This window comes from Alligator mississippiensis, chromosome 3 (genome assembly GCF_030867095.1).
Source record: "Alligator mississippiensis isolate rAllMis1 chromosome 3, rAllMis1, whole genome shotgun sequence".
NCBI classification, from domain to species: Eukaryota; Metazoa; Chordata; order Crocodylia; family Alligatoridae; genus Alligator; species Alligator mississippiensis.
Window position 1 is genome coordinate 234,623,610 of NC_081826.1, and position 15,882 is coordinate 234,639,491.

The 15,882-nt window shown below is 39.3% G+C and overlaps 1 protein-coding gene across 4 annotated transcripts in view; it reads left to right on the plus strand.

Annotated features, from left to right (window-relative positions):
* The window catches only part of SLCO4C1 (solute carrier organic anion transporter family member 4C1), a 62,443-nt gene extending 47,236 nt beyond the window's left edge, over positions 1-15,207 (plus strand). For 3 of the 4 annotated variants that reach the window (XM_059724987.1, XM_059724989.1, XM_059724988.1), the window contains 5 exons: positions 1,241-1,394; positions 3,234-3,418; positions 10,317-10,381; positions 13,042-13,179; positions 14,059-15,207. In XM_059724987.1, coding sequence (XP_059580970.1) covers positions 1,241-1,394; positions 3,234-3,418; positions 10,317-10,381; positions 13,042-13,179; positions 14,059-14,183 — 667 coding nt within the window. In that variant the 3' untranslated portion in view covers positions 14,184-15,207. Of the gene's footprint in view, positions 1-1,240; positions 1,395-3,233; positions 3,419-10,316; positions 10,419-13,041; positions 13,180-14,058 lie in introns of all 4 variants that reach the window. The other variant, XR_009461081.1, reaches the window with a different exon arrangement.
* The last annotated feature ends 675 nt before the right edge of the window (positions 15,208-15,882 follow it).

The window sequence follows — 15,882 nt, forward strand, 5'->3', positions numbered from 1 at the left end:
GTAGGCATCAGAAGGTCAGGAAAAACAGCTGCTTTCCCTGAACTATTACTACATCAATCTCTAGTAGATTCCAAATGCCAAGTTACTTCAAATGCCAAGCACCATGTTTGAACATGTATGGTTTTCTTTACTTTTCCACTGCCCAAGAGTTGAAAAGTTTCTATTGCTAAGAAACTAGTACAGTTATTCTGAAGTTAAGTCTAACATGGAAATGCTCATTTGTAACAATGAGCACTTCTACCTACTTTCAGGCAGAGACTTGTGTCAGTCTTCAGCCTAAAAGTAAAAGGTAATCTTGTGGAAAATTGAGGGCATATGAACCTGGACTATCCTGGAAACCTTGCTTCAGGAAAGGGGGGTTGCATTGCTTTACAATTGTATTGTACCTGCTTTGTTTGTAGTTTTATAACCCTGGAAAAACTTCATTTTTGAAAGGCCAAACGAAGGGAAAAGGTGTGCATTATTCCAGAGTACATTGTATGCAAGTGCAGCAATAATGCACTTTAGATATTTAGTTCCATTATAGTGTAGCTTGCTTGAACTGTACAGTTAATATAGAAATGCATTTTAATATAACTATATAGTATACTTGAGTAAAACACAAATACTTGAAACCGAGTTCTAGTCCTTGACTAAGAAGCTTAGTACCTTCTTAATGGACTTCTACAACTTGTGTTATCCCTAGGAAGGCTCTGTCTCAGAGCAGAAAGTCACTTTTCAGGACTTGCACACCTGAGATGATTCCTCTAAATGTTGTGCCATTAATACATATAGCTGGGTACTACTATACCTCTTCCTGCTGTCTTGCAATTGGAAAATGGCAGTCTTCTCATTTAAAGGGCACTCTTTTTTTCTTTTTCTCAAGTGTGTGTGTTATGATTTGGGGGGAGGGAGAAGAAGCATAATGGATCTTCTATCTGTTTGGTTTCCCCATCAGAAATAACTAGAAAGAAAATGCTTTAAATGTACAGAGAACATGACGTGGAGCTTAAGGAGCAGAATCCTTCAATGGTGTCTTTAAAAAAAAAAAGTTTTTTTTTTCATAATTTAAAAATTGTTCAGACTAGTGCTTCAAGATTATATATTGCTTGAAGTTTGCTATGGTAATGTTTACTTCTGTACAACTAGCTTAATGAGTATGAATACTGCATTTCTGGCTTGTTTAAAAATGTTGTATATACTATTCCTAATGTGACTTTGTGGAATCTGCAATGTACAGTTTTTCACTTTCCTGTTACAGAACAGGAACACTGTGGAACTTGACAGCACCATGCAATACTGACTGCAATTGTCTACGCTCCTTTTATTACCCAGTTTGTGGCAGAGATGAAATCCAGTATTTTTCTCCCTGTTTTGCAGGATGCACCTCTTCTACTTCTGAAAAAAGGAAAAGGGTATTTTATGCTTTATCCTTGAACTGAGGATAGCTGCAGTCTCCCCCTTCTTCCTCTTCCCCTGCCTCCCCTTGCTGCCTCCTTCATAATTCTGTAAGCAGTGTTCAAGTTCTTAATGGTATCTCTCACTGAAGCAAAACAAGTTTAAGTGGTGTACAGCAAACTGTGGCCCCCACTCCCACTCCCTAGATGTCTTGCACATGCGAAATGTGATGATGTCTTTAGTCCCTGTCTTCAGTAACTTGCTGTAAATTTTGGTTCTCTGTGGTCACTTCAACCTTGCAGTAATTCCAGGAGGAATATAAATAAAAATCAAGCAGTTTAAGTAACAACTTTCTTTCTTTTTTTTATAAAAGATGAATAACTGCATATGAGTTCATGGCTGCTTTATTACTCTAGGGATTATATTTTGGGACTTCTACACAGTTCTTTTAAATTTTTTTTTTTTTTTTAACTCCCACTAGAAACAAATCATGAGCAAACATGTGAGCCTAAAATAGATGTAGGAAGTTTTGATAAGCACTTAAATCCCCAGTTCTCATAGTTTAGAGGAGTGCTAGGGCACAACTTTCTGAAAGGCATTGCCTTGCTGTATAGGGTGCTAGAGTAATGTAGAAAAGGTAGAATGCCAGTGCATTGGCATCACTACTTTGGGACTTAAACTGAGCAGAAGAAAGGACTTTATGATGTATGCAGCAATGCCTTAAGTTCCTGTTTTTTGTAGACAGTGTTGTAGAACTGGTAATAAGCATGCATATAGATATAACAAGGTGCTAGAAAAGCCCAAGTCCAAGGGTAATTTTAATGAAGGTGAGATGGGTCCAATAAAAAAGATTGTTTTAGAGGAGACTTGTGCTACCAGAGAGCTGTCCAATTGGAGTGGCTGGGCCTATGCCAATAGAAACCATGTGCTTTGGAGACCAATTTCCTAGTAAATTCTTGCAGTACTCCTTAACTCTGGAATGCATACAGTCTTTGTCCTGTTCTCAGATTGGGGCAGGGAGCATACAGTACTTGAATTCTTATACAGTAAGAATGCTTGCAGGAGAGGTCTTCCATAACAGATGAACTGTACTGCAAGGGAAGGCTGCTGCTGCATGGAGTTATTCATTAGCTGGAATGTCTAAGCTAACACTGGAAAAATATCACAAAATACAAAAAAATTTACTAAATTGTGCTGTCCCTGCAGTGAGGAAATCCTGTGCCATGTGTATCATATTTACACATACAAGATGGCCCTGAATATAAGATGACCCTCAATTTAGATTCCATACATGGAAAACTTGTTTTTTCTGTTTGTTAATACGTATTTGGTGATGTTTGCCAGACACTTTAAGGCTGGCGAAGAAATGGAAATCATTGGAAGTGGAGGAGAGGAGCGCAGCTCAACTGGAAGTGAAGCTGAAATATGCTATATGGCTCACCCCAATGTTAAAAGAGTTGGCATTGAGCACTGCATCGTATCTTATTCCAATAGTTTGCACTAGCCTATCCTTGTGATAAGCTCCCATTACCTGATATGACCCCTATAGTCCTTATTAATGTTGGCTGCATTTTTCAAACCATCTTCAGAGTCAGTTTTCATGACTGAGCACATGCTGCCTTTCGCAGTAACTATAGGCAGTGTCTTGTATTTGTATACAAGGAAGCCTCATTAAATATGTAGGGCTCTTTCCCATGCTGCTTGTTGGGGACAGGATCTTGTCTTGTATTTGGCTAAATATGGTTTGTCATGCTTGCCATTTCATTTAAAGACCTAGCTGAGGGCTATTATCTATTTTTATTATAGTTCAGCTTTGTGTGATTGGAATGACTACTACTGTATTCCTCTATTTGCAGACTTACCACAACTGTAGCTGTGTTGGGAAGTCACCACGCTTACCTGAAGTTAATGTTGCCTATGAGGCTATTCCTGGGAAATGTCGAGCACAATGCATGCTTCTGCCTGTATTTTTGGGCTTTTTCTTCTTCACTGTTGTTTTCACGTTTATGGCTGTTACTCCAACTACTGTGGCCATTCTCAGGTATTTGTTTTTTTTTCCCCATACATACTAGTTTCTCCATAGCAGTGTCTGGACTTAGAATAGCAAGGAGTAAAGGGCAAAGAGATCTTTCCTTTAAAAGAAAAAAGAAGGCCTACATAAAAGCAAATGAGGATACAGCACATTCCCTATACTGTCCTCTAGTTTGCAGTAGTCAGTCAACTTTTAATGTACTGCCACATTTTAGAGGTGGTCCTCCTGCTCCTGAACACTAAATGTAGAGAGACCCATCTGTCAAATAGAAGGTTTTGACTTTTTAAACAAAGAATTTTAAGTACTTTTTTCCACTCTGATCCAAAATTATTAATAATTAACAGTACAACATTCCTGTTTAAGGGGAGATCATGCTCTTATTGAGAGGTTGAAGTCCATACTTTAATGCACTACCCCACCACTGTTCTTGCTCTTAATTTTGAAACATGGCTGAAACTTATGTAGGTCTTCCCAGTATGTCCAGTCTCCTCAATAAATTTATTTTAAGCAAAAACTGACAAGTGTACCAGAGAAGAGTTGAAAATGGTCTACTTCCATGCAGTTTGAAGCCTTTTTCTATGCAGGAGAACGTTAGAGGAAAGGCTTTTTCCTTTTTGAGTAAAGGATGAGGAACTAAGCAGTTCTAGAAGTGGTCAGAATTCTAGATGGAAGCTGATTTGGGGGGGGGGGGGGGGCGGGTTCTGGAGAAGACTAGCTACTGACCACTTTGGTACTAGAATACCCTCATAAGATGCCATGGCCTACATGGAAAACATGGCATTCTTTCTTTCAGGAAAACTTAACTTGGTCAGTTTTGTGTTTTGATTTTATTAATTGATTGTTTCTGTGGGACTGTTGGAGATGCTATCCCAACTCACTTTGGCATATATTATACTTTTTCCTACCTCCAAAAGCTGTGTGAGTAATCACAGTTGCTGGTGATGCACTATTATTAATGCCTTGTTCCCAAGGTGTTCCCATCATTGACTAAGAATGTCAACATGGCTCACTGTGAAACTATGGCAGGGACACAGGCAGGAAGCTTTTTATAACAGTGGTGCATCCCTTTGCTAGCAGGACAAACTACACTCGTGGGACCAAACCATTGAAGTAAATGGGTAAAGCAAAGCAGTCTGCATAATAGAAAAGCTGCCGGTAAAACCTTTTGCATAGTGAATCGGGTAACAAGCACATTTGTTGGACTTCAAAACTGGTTACTGAAAAGCTATCAGTAGAACAAATTCTGTCTAGTAATCGTAGTGTGTCTCTCTTTATTTTTTTTAACCTGTAACTAAATTTTGGCCTCTAATAAGGCGAAAGTACAAGAGGCTCTAAAAAAATAAGCTGACCCATGGAATGAATTCAAGCACAACATGATTAGAAAAATTAGGCAATAAAGAACAATTATGACCATCTTGGGGAAATTGATAAATCCCTTTTCTCAGAATAACTAAACTCTTTAGAAAAATATGGACAGTTGCTTTAGGAACAAGTAAACTAACACCCAGCCCTGAAGAACTACTGTCTAGCTTTCAATCTCTTCTTACTGGTTAAGATCCATTGAGAACTAGATTACCAAGCTCTAGTCTACATCAGTGGCCAATTTACTGACTGGCTCAAATTGGGGCACAATGCAGAGAGTTCATATGTCAATGGATACAGTTGAAATTTCCCTTAGTACTTCGACTGCTGTGTCTCTTGGTTTTTAGTGGTTCTCTAAGGCTGTGACTTGCAGGCTGGACCAGATCTGAGGACCCTTCTAGCCCTATGAGCCTGTAATGTGAAGTGAACAAATCTCTTTGCTTAAGTGACTGTTCCTCAGGTAGCACTCAAATGATGATTTGGTAACTTTTTGTCTGAAGACCCTTCTCTAATGGAGTAGTGGACAATTCCCAAACCTCTGGATCATAATGTAGATGAAGGAGGTCTAGTCAGATGCCTGATGAATCCATTTATGGCTGACAAGCCCAAGGTCCATATGTTGCTTGAGTTGGAGTCCAAGCTTACAGCATGCTGCTCTGCTTTCTCACTTTGTTTCCATCATTGCAATCAAAGCTGATTCATGTTGACCTGCACTCAATGCCAGATGTTCCCTCCGGGTCAGATGGGGTTTTGCAAGCTCTGCCCAGCTTTCTATGTTGATGTTGAAGGACTTCATATAATTTTTTTGCATGTATTGTGGTACTGACATAAAGGGCAACCCTGCTTTCTAGAGCAGTCTTGGATCTCTATACAGAATATTCTTGGGGATACCATCTTCTCCCATTCTCCTGACATGGTGGAGCTATTACAAAATTTTCTTAATGATGGTGGCTTCTAAGTGTCAGTCCTGCATGCTCCAATACTTCTGTTTTTATTTTTTCCTTCTGCTATATTTTCAGGGTCTTGCACATCCATCTGATATGGAAATGTTAAGTCTCTTGAAGTGCCTAGCATATGTAGTCCATAGTTCTGAACCATAAAGTAGGGATAATAGTGCAAGTCCTGTAGATGTGTATCTTTACCTTGGCTGATAGCTTGCTGCTATTTCTTGCATGTTTCTCTAATAGCCCAAAATTCTTAATTGCTTTTCTGATTCTGTTAGTCAGATCAGTCTGAAGGTCAAGATTCCTGCTGATGGTAGAACCCAAGTAGCAAAAATGGTCAACCACACCATGAGACTTCATCCTCCAGAGTGGTGTCAGGTATTGGTTCTTCCATGCCATTGTACATATTGCAGTCTTCTTGAGACTAATTGCCATCCCAAAGCTTCTTGCATTGCTAGATCTGCCCAGGAGACTTTTGCAAAGAATATGCACTGTAGACAACCCTGTGATGCAATAAACCTTGTGATGTTGAACAAGCCTCTGTGTAGTCTGGTTTGAAGATAAATGCTATCATTGCTGTCAGTGAAAGCATGAAGAAGCAGGAATAAAAAGTAGATGTTAAAGAGCATGGGGGCTAAGACGCGTGCCCCTGTTTCACCCTGATGTCAAAGACGTTTTATTCTTAGTTCATGCGCAACCACTGCCTTCATACCTTTTGTAATGAGCAATTGATGCCCAACAGTTTGGAGAGATGACGCAAGCTGCTTCAGAATAGTAAAAAGGCCTGTCTTTTGACTGTATTGAAGGCCTTCATCAGCTCAGTGAAGGCTATATACAGTGGTATCTTTTTTTTCTTTTCTACTCCTTCTCTTGCTCTTGCTTGACCAAAAATATTATATCCGTGGCAGAGCATCCGGAGCAAAAAGTTTAACTTTCAGGATAGATTCTTTCACTTAAAGATTGCAGCCTAGGGATCATGATGCGAGTGATAACTTTCCTGCTTGTTCAACAGGGAGGTACCTCCATAGCTTTCAGTTGCTTCTATCCCTTTTTGTTTTTGTATAACTGTACAAGTTAAGCATCTTCTGAAATCTTGGGGTACTACTTCCTCTTTCCATCAGAGCAGTATAACATTATGAAACTTTCAGTAATTTGTTGGCACATCTGTAGACTTCCAGAAAATGGTCATTGCTGGATGCCCTGTTTCCAGGGATGGATTTTATGGCTTTCAGCAAATCTTCTAATATAGCTTCATTTTCCAAATTCATCCTAATTTCAAACTGTGGCAATCCTTTGAGCTCATGTGTAGACGTGGTCAGTGAGACTGAAATCAAACTAGATGCTGACTGTGCAGTTGTTACTGTGAAGTAATTTAGTACTTCTATAAATAGAGTACTAAGTGACTTGTGCAGTAATTGGAGTTACTGTGCAGTAGCATTGTCAAACAGCTCTTAAGTGACACTGACTGCACAGTAGCTCATTACTACTGCTTGGTGTTGCATCATGTTTCCTGTCATGCGAGGCTACTGCAAAGTCGGTGCCTTTTTAGATGAGCCCACTGAGCATGGAATTCTGTAGTGGTCATCAGTAATGACCTTTCCAACTTTAATCCTTTCAGTGGAGCCATTTTATTTTTTGGCTGGATCAGTTGCTTGCTTGATGCCTTCATAAATTCGTGGCCATTGCCTGCATTAGCTGCTTTCTGAATAGCATCAATTTAAGCCAGAAATCTTGGGCATACCTCTTAGCCTCCTTTTCTACTTCTTTCTGAACCTTTTCTCAGATTTTCCAGGGTTATGGTGTTGGGATATTTCTTATGGTTGGTTAGTGCTATCCTTTTTGTTCTCAACCAGTGGTAGAAGGGTTTCAGAGTGCTCCTCAAATCAGTCTACATTTTTCTTGCATCTCTTGCCAAATGCTGTTACAACGGCATTATGTTGGCTTTTATAATTTCCTAAGCCTAGGTGGCTGAGCTGTGAAAGCAAGTTTACCTAGAAAAATTCAGATTATCCAATAAAATGTTTCTTTTTAATTTGGCTGGTGTTTAATCTGAGAATAGCTGGTAGTCTTCCTATGGTGCATCTTTGTCATTTAGGTTCTGACTTTGCTGGAGACTAATGCATGGTCAGTATTGCAGTACTGACTGTGACAAGACCTTGTATGCAGGATTTCTTTCAGGTTGTTATGCCTGGTCAGTACTAAATGTAATTGGGTTCAGTGCCCTGACTTTACATGCTTCCACAATGTCTGTCCTTATGACTCCTCCCTTCCCCAGCAAAGGTGTTGGTAATGCATAGATTTTGACTTGCACAAAGTTCTAACACTTGCTGGCCATCTTGATTCATATTACCAATTCCATGTTTGCCTGTGTACAAGGCCAATTCTTAAAATCATATCCAACTCTTGCATTGAAGCTGGCAAGTAGTATTATAATGGCCTAACTTCTGTGAGTTATCTCAGTCTCTTCAAGTTGTTGGTAGAAAACAGCCTTGGCTTTGATAGCTTGAAGGGTAGATGCATAGACACTAAACATGATGAAGCCATTCTACGTGCACTTTGGGCATCACGAGTCAAATAGATACAGCAGTGGGGCTTTCACAGAAAGATAGGAAGCTGCTTCTAATAATAAAGCCTGGTTCCTGTTCTCTCCTTTCTCTTGCTGACTTCCCATGCCAGAAGATGGTATCATCATTCTCTCAGAACCTGTATCTGAGACATTGGCGACATGTAGGGGACGCATGTGCACCCCCTGAAAAGCATTGCCAGTCAGTGCTCACCACCCCGCCACTGCTGACCCTGCCATTCAACTGCTTATGCCTGCGGGAGCTCCCTGCTTGCCACCGCCACCTGCAAGCAGTCATTCACGAGCTGAGTTTCTGATAATGCAGCAGTATCAATTGCCTAGTCTAACCAATGCATAGTCTAGTAGTGCAACTTTCCATAAATTGGAGTCCAAATTGGACCCATGGGTCAGTCCAAGCATTTTGGCATGTCACTTCTACCACTTTTGCCTCTACTCTGGAGGTTGCAACACTAGTGGCTTTTATAGGAGCTGCCCCATGTTGCCACCAAGCCCTCTAGTTGAATGCCATTTATGGTCATACCCAGGATCACTTTTAGCATGTACACGCATCCTAACTGGATCTTTGGCAGTTGTGCATGCACGCTCTTATGGAATCCCCCAAGAAACCATATGGTGGTTCCTTCCTGCCCCCTCTGCTTAGATCTCTCCAACAGCTTTCCAGCAGCAGAGTGTAAATGTGATCATCCTACTTTCCACTTGTGCCAATGACACTGAACTATCTGATTTTTATCTAGTAATATAAAAACTGTCATTGCTAGGAATTTTGGAATGTCTTGATGAAGTTGGCTCTCAAAGAGCACTTCTGTTTTGTAGCAACGCAAGATAAGAGATACTAATTGGCAAAAGATGCTCTAAAAAGCTAATAATTTTTTGTGCCTCTTTTAAGAGGGAACTTTTTAAAATGTTTTTTACCAAAGTTGTGAATGGTACCCAAACATGTGTTAATTCCCTCCTAGTTTGAATGATGGTTGCCTGAATTGCTGCCTGTCTCCCTAGTGATCTTTGGGCCTTTCTTGAGAAACCTTGCCACAGTAATTTATTAATCTGTCAATTTGATCTGTTACTGTAACTTCTTGTAGCTGAAATTTGAAGACCATTGTGACTCCAACTGCTTCCACAATGTGACTGCTATTTCCAGTGTTCAAGCACATTAGGCCCGTGCTAAAATGATTCAACTAGCATTCAGTCAGTTTCCAATCTCAGTTTGAATACTGGGACCAAGGCTTTATATCTAGTTCATGTTTAAATTTGGAATTTTACTTAAAGACCTGAACTTGCATTTGTGAATCATCACAGAAACCTGTACTCTTTGGAGACCATGTTGAACACCTAAATCAAAGTAGTTTGAGAGCTGCGGATAAATCGCTCTGGGAATTGCTTTATTGGATCAGCTGTTCGTTAACAATTTTTTATTTATTTGCCTTGGTTAAAGAACCACTCAAGATGAAACTAAACCACAAAACCCTTATATAGACCTATACGTCTCTTGTTTTTCCCACTCATTGTAATTCAACTTCATATTAGTTATTTATGAGTAAGTCAACATTTTGGAGTACATTTAATTGCATCCTTATAATACTTCAAGCACTGTGGCCAAACTTAGAAAACGTATTTAAAATTTTGGTTAAAACTCAGTATGCTTTTCAAAAAAAGGTAGTGTTAAACTGAGAGAAGCAAGCATTTGTTAATCTATTGTCTTACTTGCATGCTATACTGCATTGCTATACTTCATTGCACTGGATCTTCTGTTCTCAGGACTGTCATGTAAGTCTACTTAAGACTTTAGAGAAGTTTTGTTGTAAGCTTCTAAATATTCTCTCCAATCCAATGTAGCTGATAAGAAGGAAAGCACTATTGTCTTCAAGAGTGTTTTGTACTCTTAATCCTACAAAGCAAAGTATCAGTAGATAACTTGATTTTTGTTAGGAAATATAATTTTAAGGTAACTTAAATGTTTAAACTATATCTGGTTTGTAGAATGCTCCATTGTTGAAGGTCCTTTTAACTTATTTTACAGGTGTGTGCCAGACAAGCAGCGTTCATTTGCTCTGGGTGTGCAGTCACTGTTTCTACGATTACTGGGTATAACACTTTGTTTAAATAAATACCTAAGCATAAGGTATCTAATTTAGGATTCTGTAACTTTACATGTATGTAATTTCTGTGGTGATAAGTATGGCCAGAGGGCTCCAACTTAACCCTGTATCATGCAGGCATAATTGTTACTGTAAGAATTGCTGTGCACACTCCAGAGCAGCAGCTTTTTTTTAAATGGCAAAAATGTATGTTCATACCCTAAGTTTGGCTGAAAGACTAGGCAAAACAAAGCTAAACCTTGTAATAGATCTATTTTTATGTAGAACTTTAATCTATAGAAACTTGTTTAATGGCTAATTGGTGGACGTTGAAAGTGGCAAAAGAACAAATACAAACTTATTGGACAAACTGAGGCGGGGGGGAATCTCAAAAAAATTGTCCTCTTCTGCTTGCGATTTCCCAGTTAGTATAATAGAAAGGTATGTATCATTTTGGAACCAAGAGTTCTAGGTTTTTTTTATGTCCAAATTTTATTGCCATTTACTTAACAACTGAGACCTCTTTCTCCAAAGTCAAGACCATTCTTGGAAGTGAGGGATTCTACATGTCCACTAATCAAGAGATTGATCTATAACCATTAATGGCATAGTTAGCTGACTGAGCTTTCGTCTAAACTGAAAATAAGCTTTAGAAGCTAAAAGCATGAAATCTGATCAGCTGCTTTGTCTTGTTTCTGGTGTTCTACATCATAACACCAGAATTCTGTCAGGCAGATATTATACATTTTTAGCATATTTCATATAATTTAATACAACAATAATTTCACTGCCTTTTTTTAGTTTTTACATTACATAAGTGTGCATATGATGTAGAAGCAGTGAAATAGTGTTACATGTAGGGGGCACAACACAATCCCATAACCAAAAAGGAGTTGCCTAAGGATGGCTTGAGGATCCTGCCAACACAAGTGCTAGTGAGACGCATAGCAGTGTCTCAGAGCAGCTTGGGCCATACAATGTTGTTACATAAGCATTGTGCCAAGGGCCTGTGTTCCAGTAGGCTACTGTTACTGGGACCCTGTATCAGATATTTATGCTGCTTTCTTCTCCCATGAGCAACAAACAACCTATACACAACTTCTTACTACTTTTTAGGCTGTTGTCGCTTGCTTTTTAAGCCAAGGTCTTTCATGAAATGTTCTTCTCGGATTGTAGGGAGAAGGCAAAGTTGTCAGGTTTCTTGGGGTTTTTACTATCAAACTTGAGTAGATAGTGGTTTTTCTTTTTGAACAGTACCTCTGAATTCTAGCACTGAAGCAATATAGAGTAGCTGTATGATGTAGTAAGCTTTAGGGATGCTGCATATACATGGGTATGCTACACTGCAGTGGAGAAGAAAGTAAATGTTTAGTCAAGAACACTAAACCTTACCCTGGCAAAAGTGATATAGTATGCTGTCTGTTCTACATAAAGGCTAGGATCTCTTTTACAGTGAAGTATGAAAGAGATCACCTTAAGTAAAAAGGCAGGCTGTCTGCTGAGGGTTCTGGGCCAGGGGCAGTGCCAGCCTCTTCCCAGTGTGGGGCCTGGGCCAGGGCTGGGCTTGGGGCAGGCTCAGCTACATGAGGCAGGTAGGCAGCAGTGGTGACACTGGGAGGGGCAGCCACAGGGGGGCTCTGGAGGCTATAGCCAACCCAAAATTTGCTAGTGTCACCTGTGCTCAAGGCACTGCACTTTGCTGCCTTTCCCTTGGGAGCCCTGCATGGGCCACAAGCCCCCTATCTGCCCCACAGTGGGGTGCATGGCCAACACAAGTTTTTTTTTGTTAACACTCCCTATAAGTTTTTATTAGGGGTGCTCACCAGGATCTGGGGGAACATCTGTTTACCAGAGTGCCCCAGGGGATGACAAGGTCAAATGGTCACAAACTCCTTCAGGACTGTTTCAGGCTGGACATAAGGAAGAAATTCTTTACAGTCTGAGCCCCCAAGGTCTGGAATAGCCAGCCACCGGAGGCGATTCAAGCACCTATACTGAACACCTTCAAGAGATTTTGGATGTTTATCTTGCTGGGATCCTATGACCCCTGCTGAATTCCTGCCCCTGGGGCAGGAGGCTAGACTTGATCATTCTCCCAGGGTCCCTTCCAGCCCAAATGTCTATGAAAACTATGAAGTCTGATCCATTAATAGTTTCTACTTGCTTGCAGTTATTCAAAGGACTAAGTATCCATTGAAAGATGGATCTATGCTTCTCCAGATTATAACTATAGTCTCTTATATACTTCCACTTGCTGAAATACTGATGTGTCCACTATATTCCCTTACCTTCCAAGGCTTTTATACTCGGATAAAGAAATAAAGTTTGTTTGGCACAATTTGCAACAAATCCATGGTGGCTACTGATGATCATCCTTTCACCCCCACCCTTCCCCCCCCCGCCCAAATTGTTATAATTTTGTCCTTACCTGCAAGGTACTTAAGGAAGTTTTAACTTAAGTCAGAATGAACAACCTACAGAGCTGGGAGTAGAAGGATGTTTGTTACTCTGCATACATAAGAAAGGGAGTCGTGGTGGCTCCAATGTGTAGTTTCACCAAGCTGGTGTACTGCTAAATCTGATGATGCTCTAAACCCCAAACTGAACAGAATTCATAGAATGACCAGCTAGATGTTAACTCCTCAATTTTTTCCATCTCTCTTTTAGGTACTATTCCTGGGCCAATTTTCTTTGGTGTGGCTATAGACAACAGTTGTACTCTGTGGGACCTCAATGAATGTAAAACTCGAGGGGCTTGCTGGGTCTATGACAATACAAAAATGGCATATATGCTGATAGGTATAAGTAAGTAACCTTATCTGTACTGTGTACTTATCATAAATATGTTCAGAATTCCATTCAGACATTTAAATCCCCTTTCTGATTTGGTTTATTTCCATTTTTTTCCTTTGGGGAAAGTGAGTCTCAGTGGTAGCTGCAGGTGTATCATCGTATGCTTCCCTCCCCCTACTTTTAGGAACTAAAGCTTATTGAAACAAAACAAACTCTACAAAGCTTCTTAGGAGTGCTTGAATGAGGTACACAAAAATATGTAGGCCTAGTTCTTTTCTTTCTATGTAATTGAGGAATCTGAGAAGCCATGAATAGGAAAAATGCTGAGCAGATAATTGAGAAGTGGAAAAATAGTCTAGTTTAGGTGACTGATCATCCTTTTTATGTAAGGATTCTTTGCATAGACAGTTCTAAACAAGTTTTATATTATTGCAATATATTGGCAAGTCAGTAGAAGGGTTCTACATGAGGCAGTGCATCAAAGCAAGGAGAAAGAGAAGCAATCTTCCAGAAACTAGATTGTGGGGGTGGAGTACAGAAATCAGACTAGAGGATTACAGTAACTGCAGCAAGTGGGAGATGGGTGAAATGTCTGATCCAAGTACAAAGACTGTTTGCTAGGCTGTGGATCTGCTTCATGGATTTTTGAGGTAATGATCCAAGCTGACAAATTTTGAAACAGTGTTTGTTTTTCGTGTGTGTGTGTTTTTTGTTTTTTGTGGTTTTTTTGGGGTTTTTTTTAGCCCTTTGCTCTGTGCCTCTTATGTACATTTGTGTTGGCTACACTTGTTGTCACAGGCCAGTTTTTTTTTTTTTTTTTAATTTTTTTTAATAAACAAATTCCCTTTTGTCCCCCCCCTTCCCCTTCTCTTCCCTCCTCCCCTTATTCAGGTGCAGCTTGTAAAGTCCTCACAATCTTTTTTGTGATTGTTGCATTCTGCTTGTACAAGGCTCCATCAAGCAGTTCTGTATCACTGGAAAAGAATGCGGAAATGGCATCTGGTGTACATGTGTGAGAACCTCAATCAACTACCTGGGAACTTTTTAAACCCCTATTGCAGAAATGGCTGTGGTGCACACTTCATGTTACAGGTCCAGCATTATGTAAATATGGAAGATCCCAATAGTTCTTTCTTGAACAACTTGAAATTGGGTTTTAAAATATCTGGATATTTTGTGAGATTAATTTGAAGCTCGGGAGACTTGATATCTTGATAGCATACCTTTTTTAAAAATCACAGAAAAGAAGCAAGTTGTTTTACTTGAGTATTGGGAAAGCTTTTTAAAAAGCATAAAAACTTTAGTTAGAAGTTGCAGTATTGCTGTCAGAATATATGAAAGATGACCATGAGCTGAACTGGGGAACATCGGTAATTAACCACAAAGGCAAATAGTACACCTCAAGAAAAGACTGAAGTACAGCGAGAGAGAGCATCTTTAACATGGAAGAGCAGTCAATGTTTACTTCAAAGCTGCAGGAATACTTTTTTAATGTGCCAGTGTTTTGGGTAATGTTTAGCACAAACTTTATTTTTTCACCACAGTTTCTTGAGTAAGAACAAATTGACAGTTTTTTTTTTTTTTTTTTTTGTTTTAATTTTGTTTTTACAAGTTGAGTTGAAGTTTAAATTAATCATTTGTTTTCTACAATTTTTTTAAATAACACTCCAACTGGTAGCAAAAATGTTGTAAATTGACTACATTGGTTTTTGTATTAACACAATCTAAAAATATTGTCAAGACTTTTATAGAAAAAATATTTTAATATCTCCATGAAATTTTGAAAATGAAGCCTATTTTCTTAATGTTTCTCATTGGGCATGTACTAGCTTGTTCATAAGTGCCGGGTGTTCACCCTTATTCTGCTTAAAGCTATTGAATCACTTTCCTGAAAACACATCAACAGGAAAAACAAATCCAGTTCAGACTTCACAACCTGAAGTAAACTGTATATATGTACCATATCTGTAATGTAACACTATTTATAAGCAGAACTATAACTGTCTAACAAATTTGAAATAAATTCCAGATTTTAATGAAGTTGTTGTCATTTTAATTTTTTTAAACGAATGAGATGCAGCTTCAAAAATACTATGTAATTTTGAAGCAAGTCATTTTAATCGCATTCTTTCTAAACCAGCATTTCTGTGAGATTCTTTTATTGTGTGGCATCTGATAACACCATTATTATAACTTTTGCCTTTCCTGACTTTTTTTTTTTTTTTTTTATGATTTTAAATCGCACCACGAAAGCACAGGTGCCATAATGACTTGCACTCAAATGTTTTCTGGCTATTGGAGTAGTGCATCTGAGTGAAGGCCAGAACGGTATTGTCAGTGTACAAAGACACTGCCCTAAGCTTCCAAAGTGCCTCTTGTTTCCATGTGACTACCTGGGCTTGAGACAAACTGGTTTGTGTGTAACTTCTAAGTGATCAGAAACTGGCTTAAACTTGTAACAGAAGTTTAGTGCACATAAACCAGTTTCAAAATGGCTCAAAGTGGGTTAAGGTAAACCTGGTTGAGTATAGTATCAAACTTAACTGATTAAGCTCAAACTGGCTTATGGACCTTTTTTTCCAGACCCCTTCCTTGTTTACATTTTTAAATCTGAGTCCTCCAGCATGCTGTAGCCATGGGCTGGGCTGTCTGTTCTAGCCAAGCAGGACTGGCCCCACCCCTCTCCTCCCTGGCTGAGAAGGGGAGTGAGGGTAT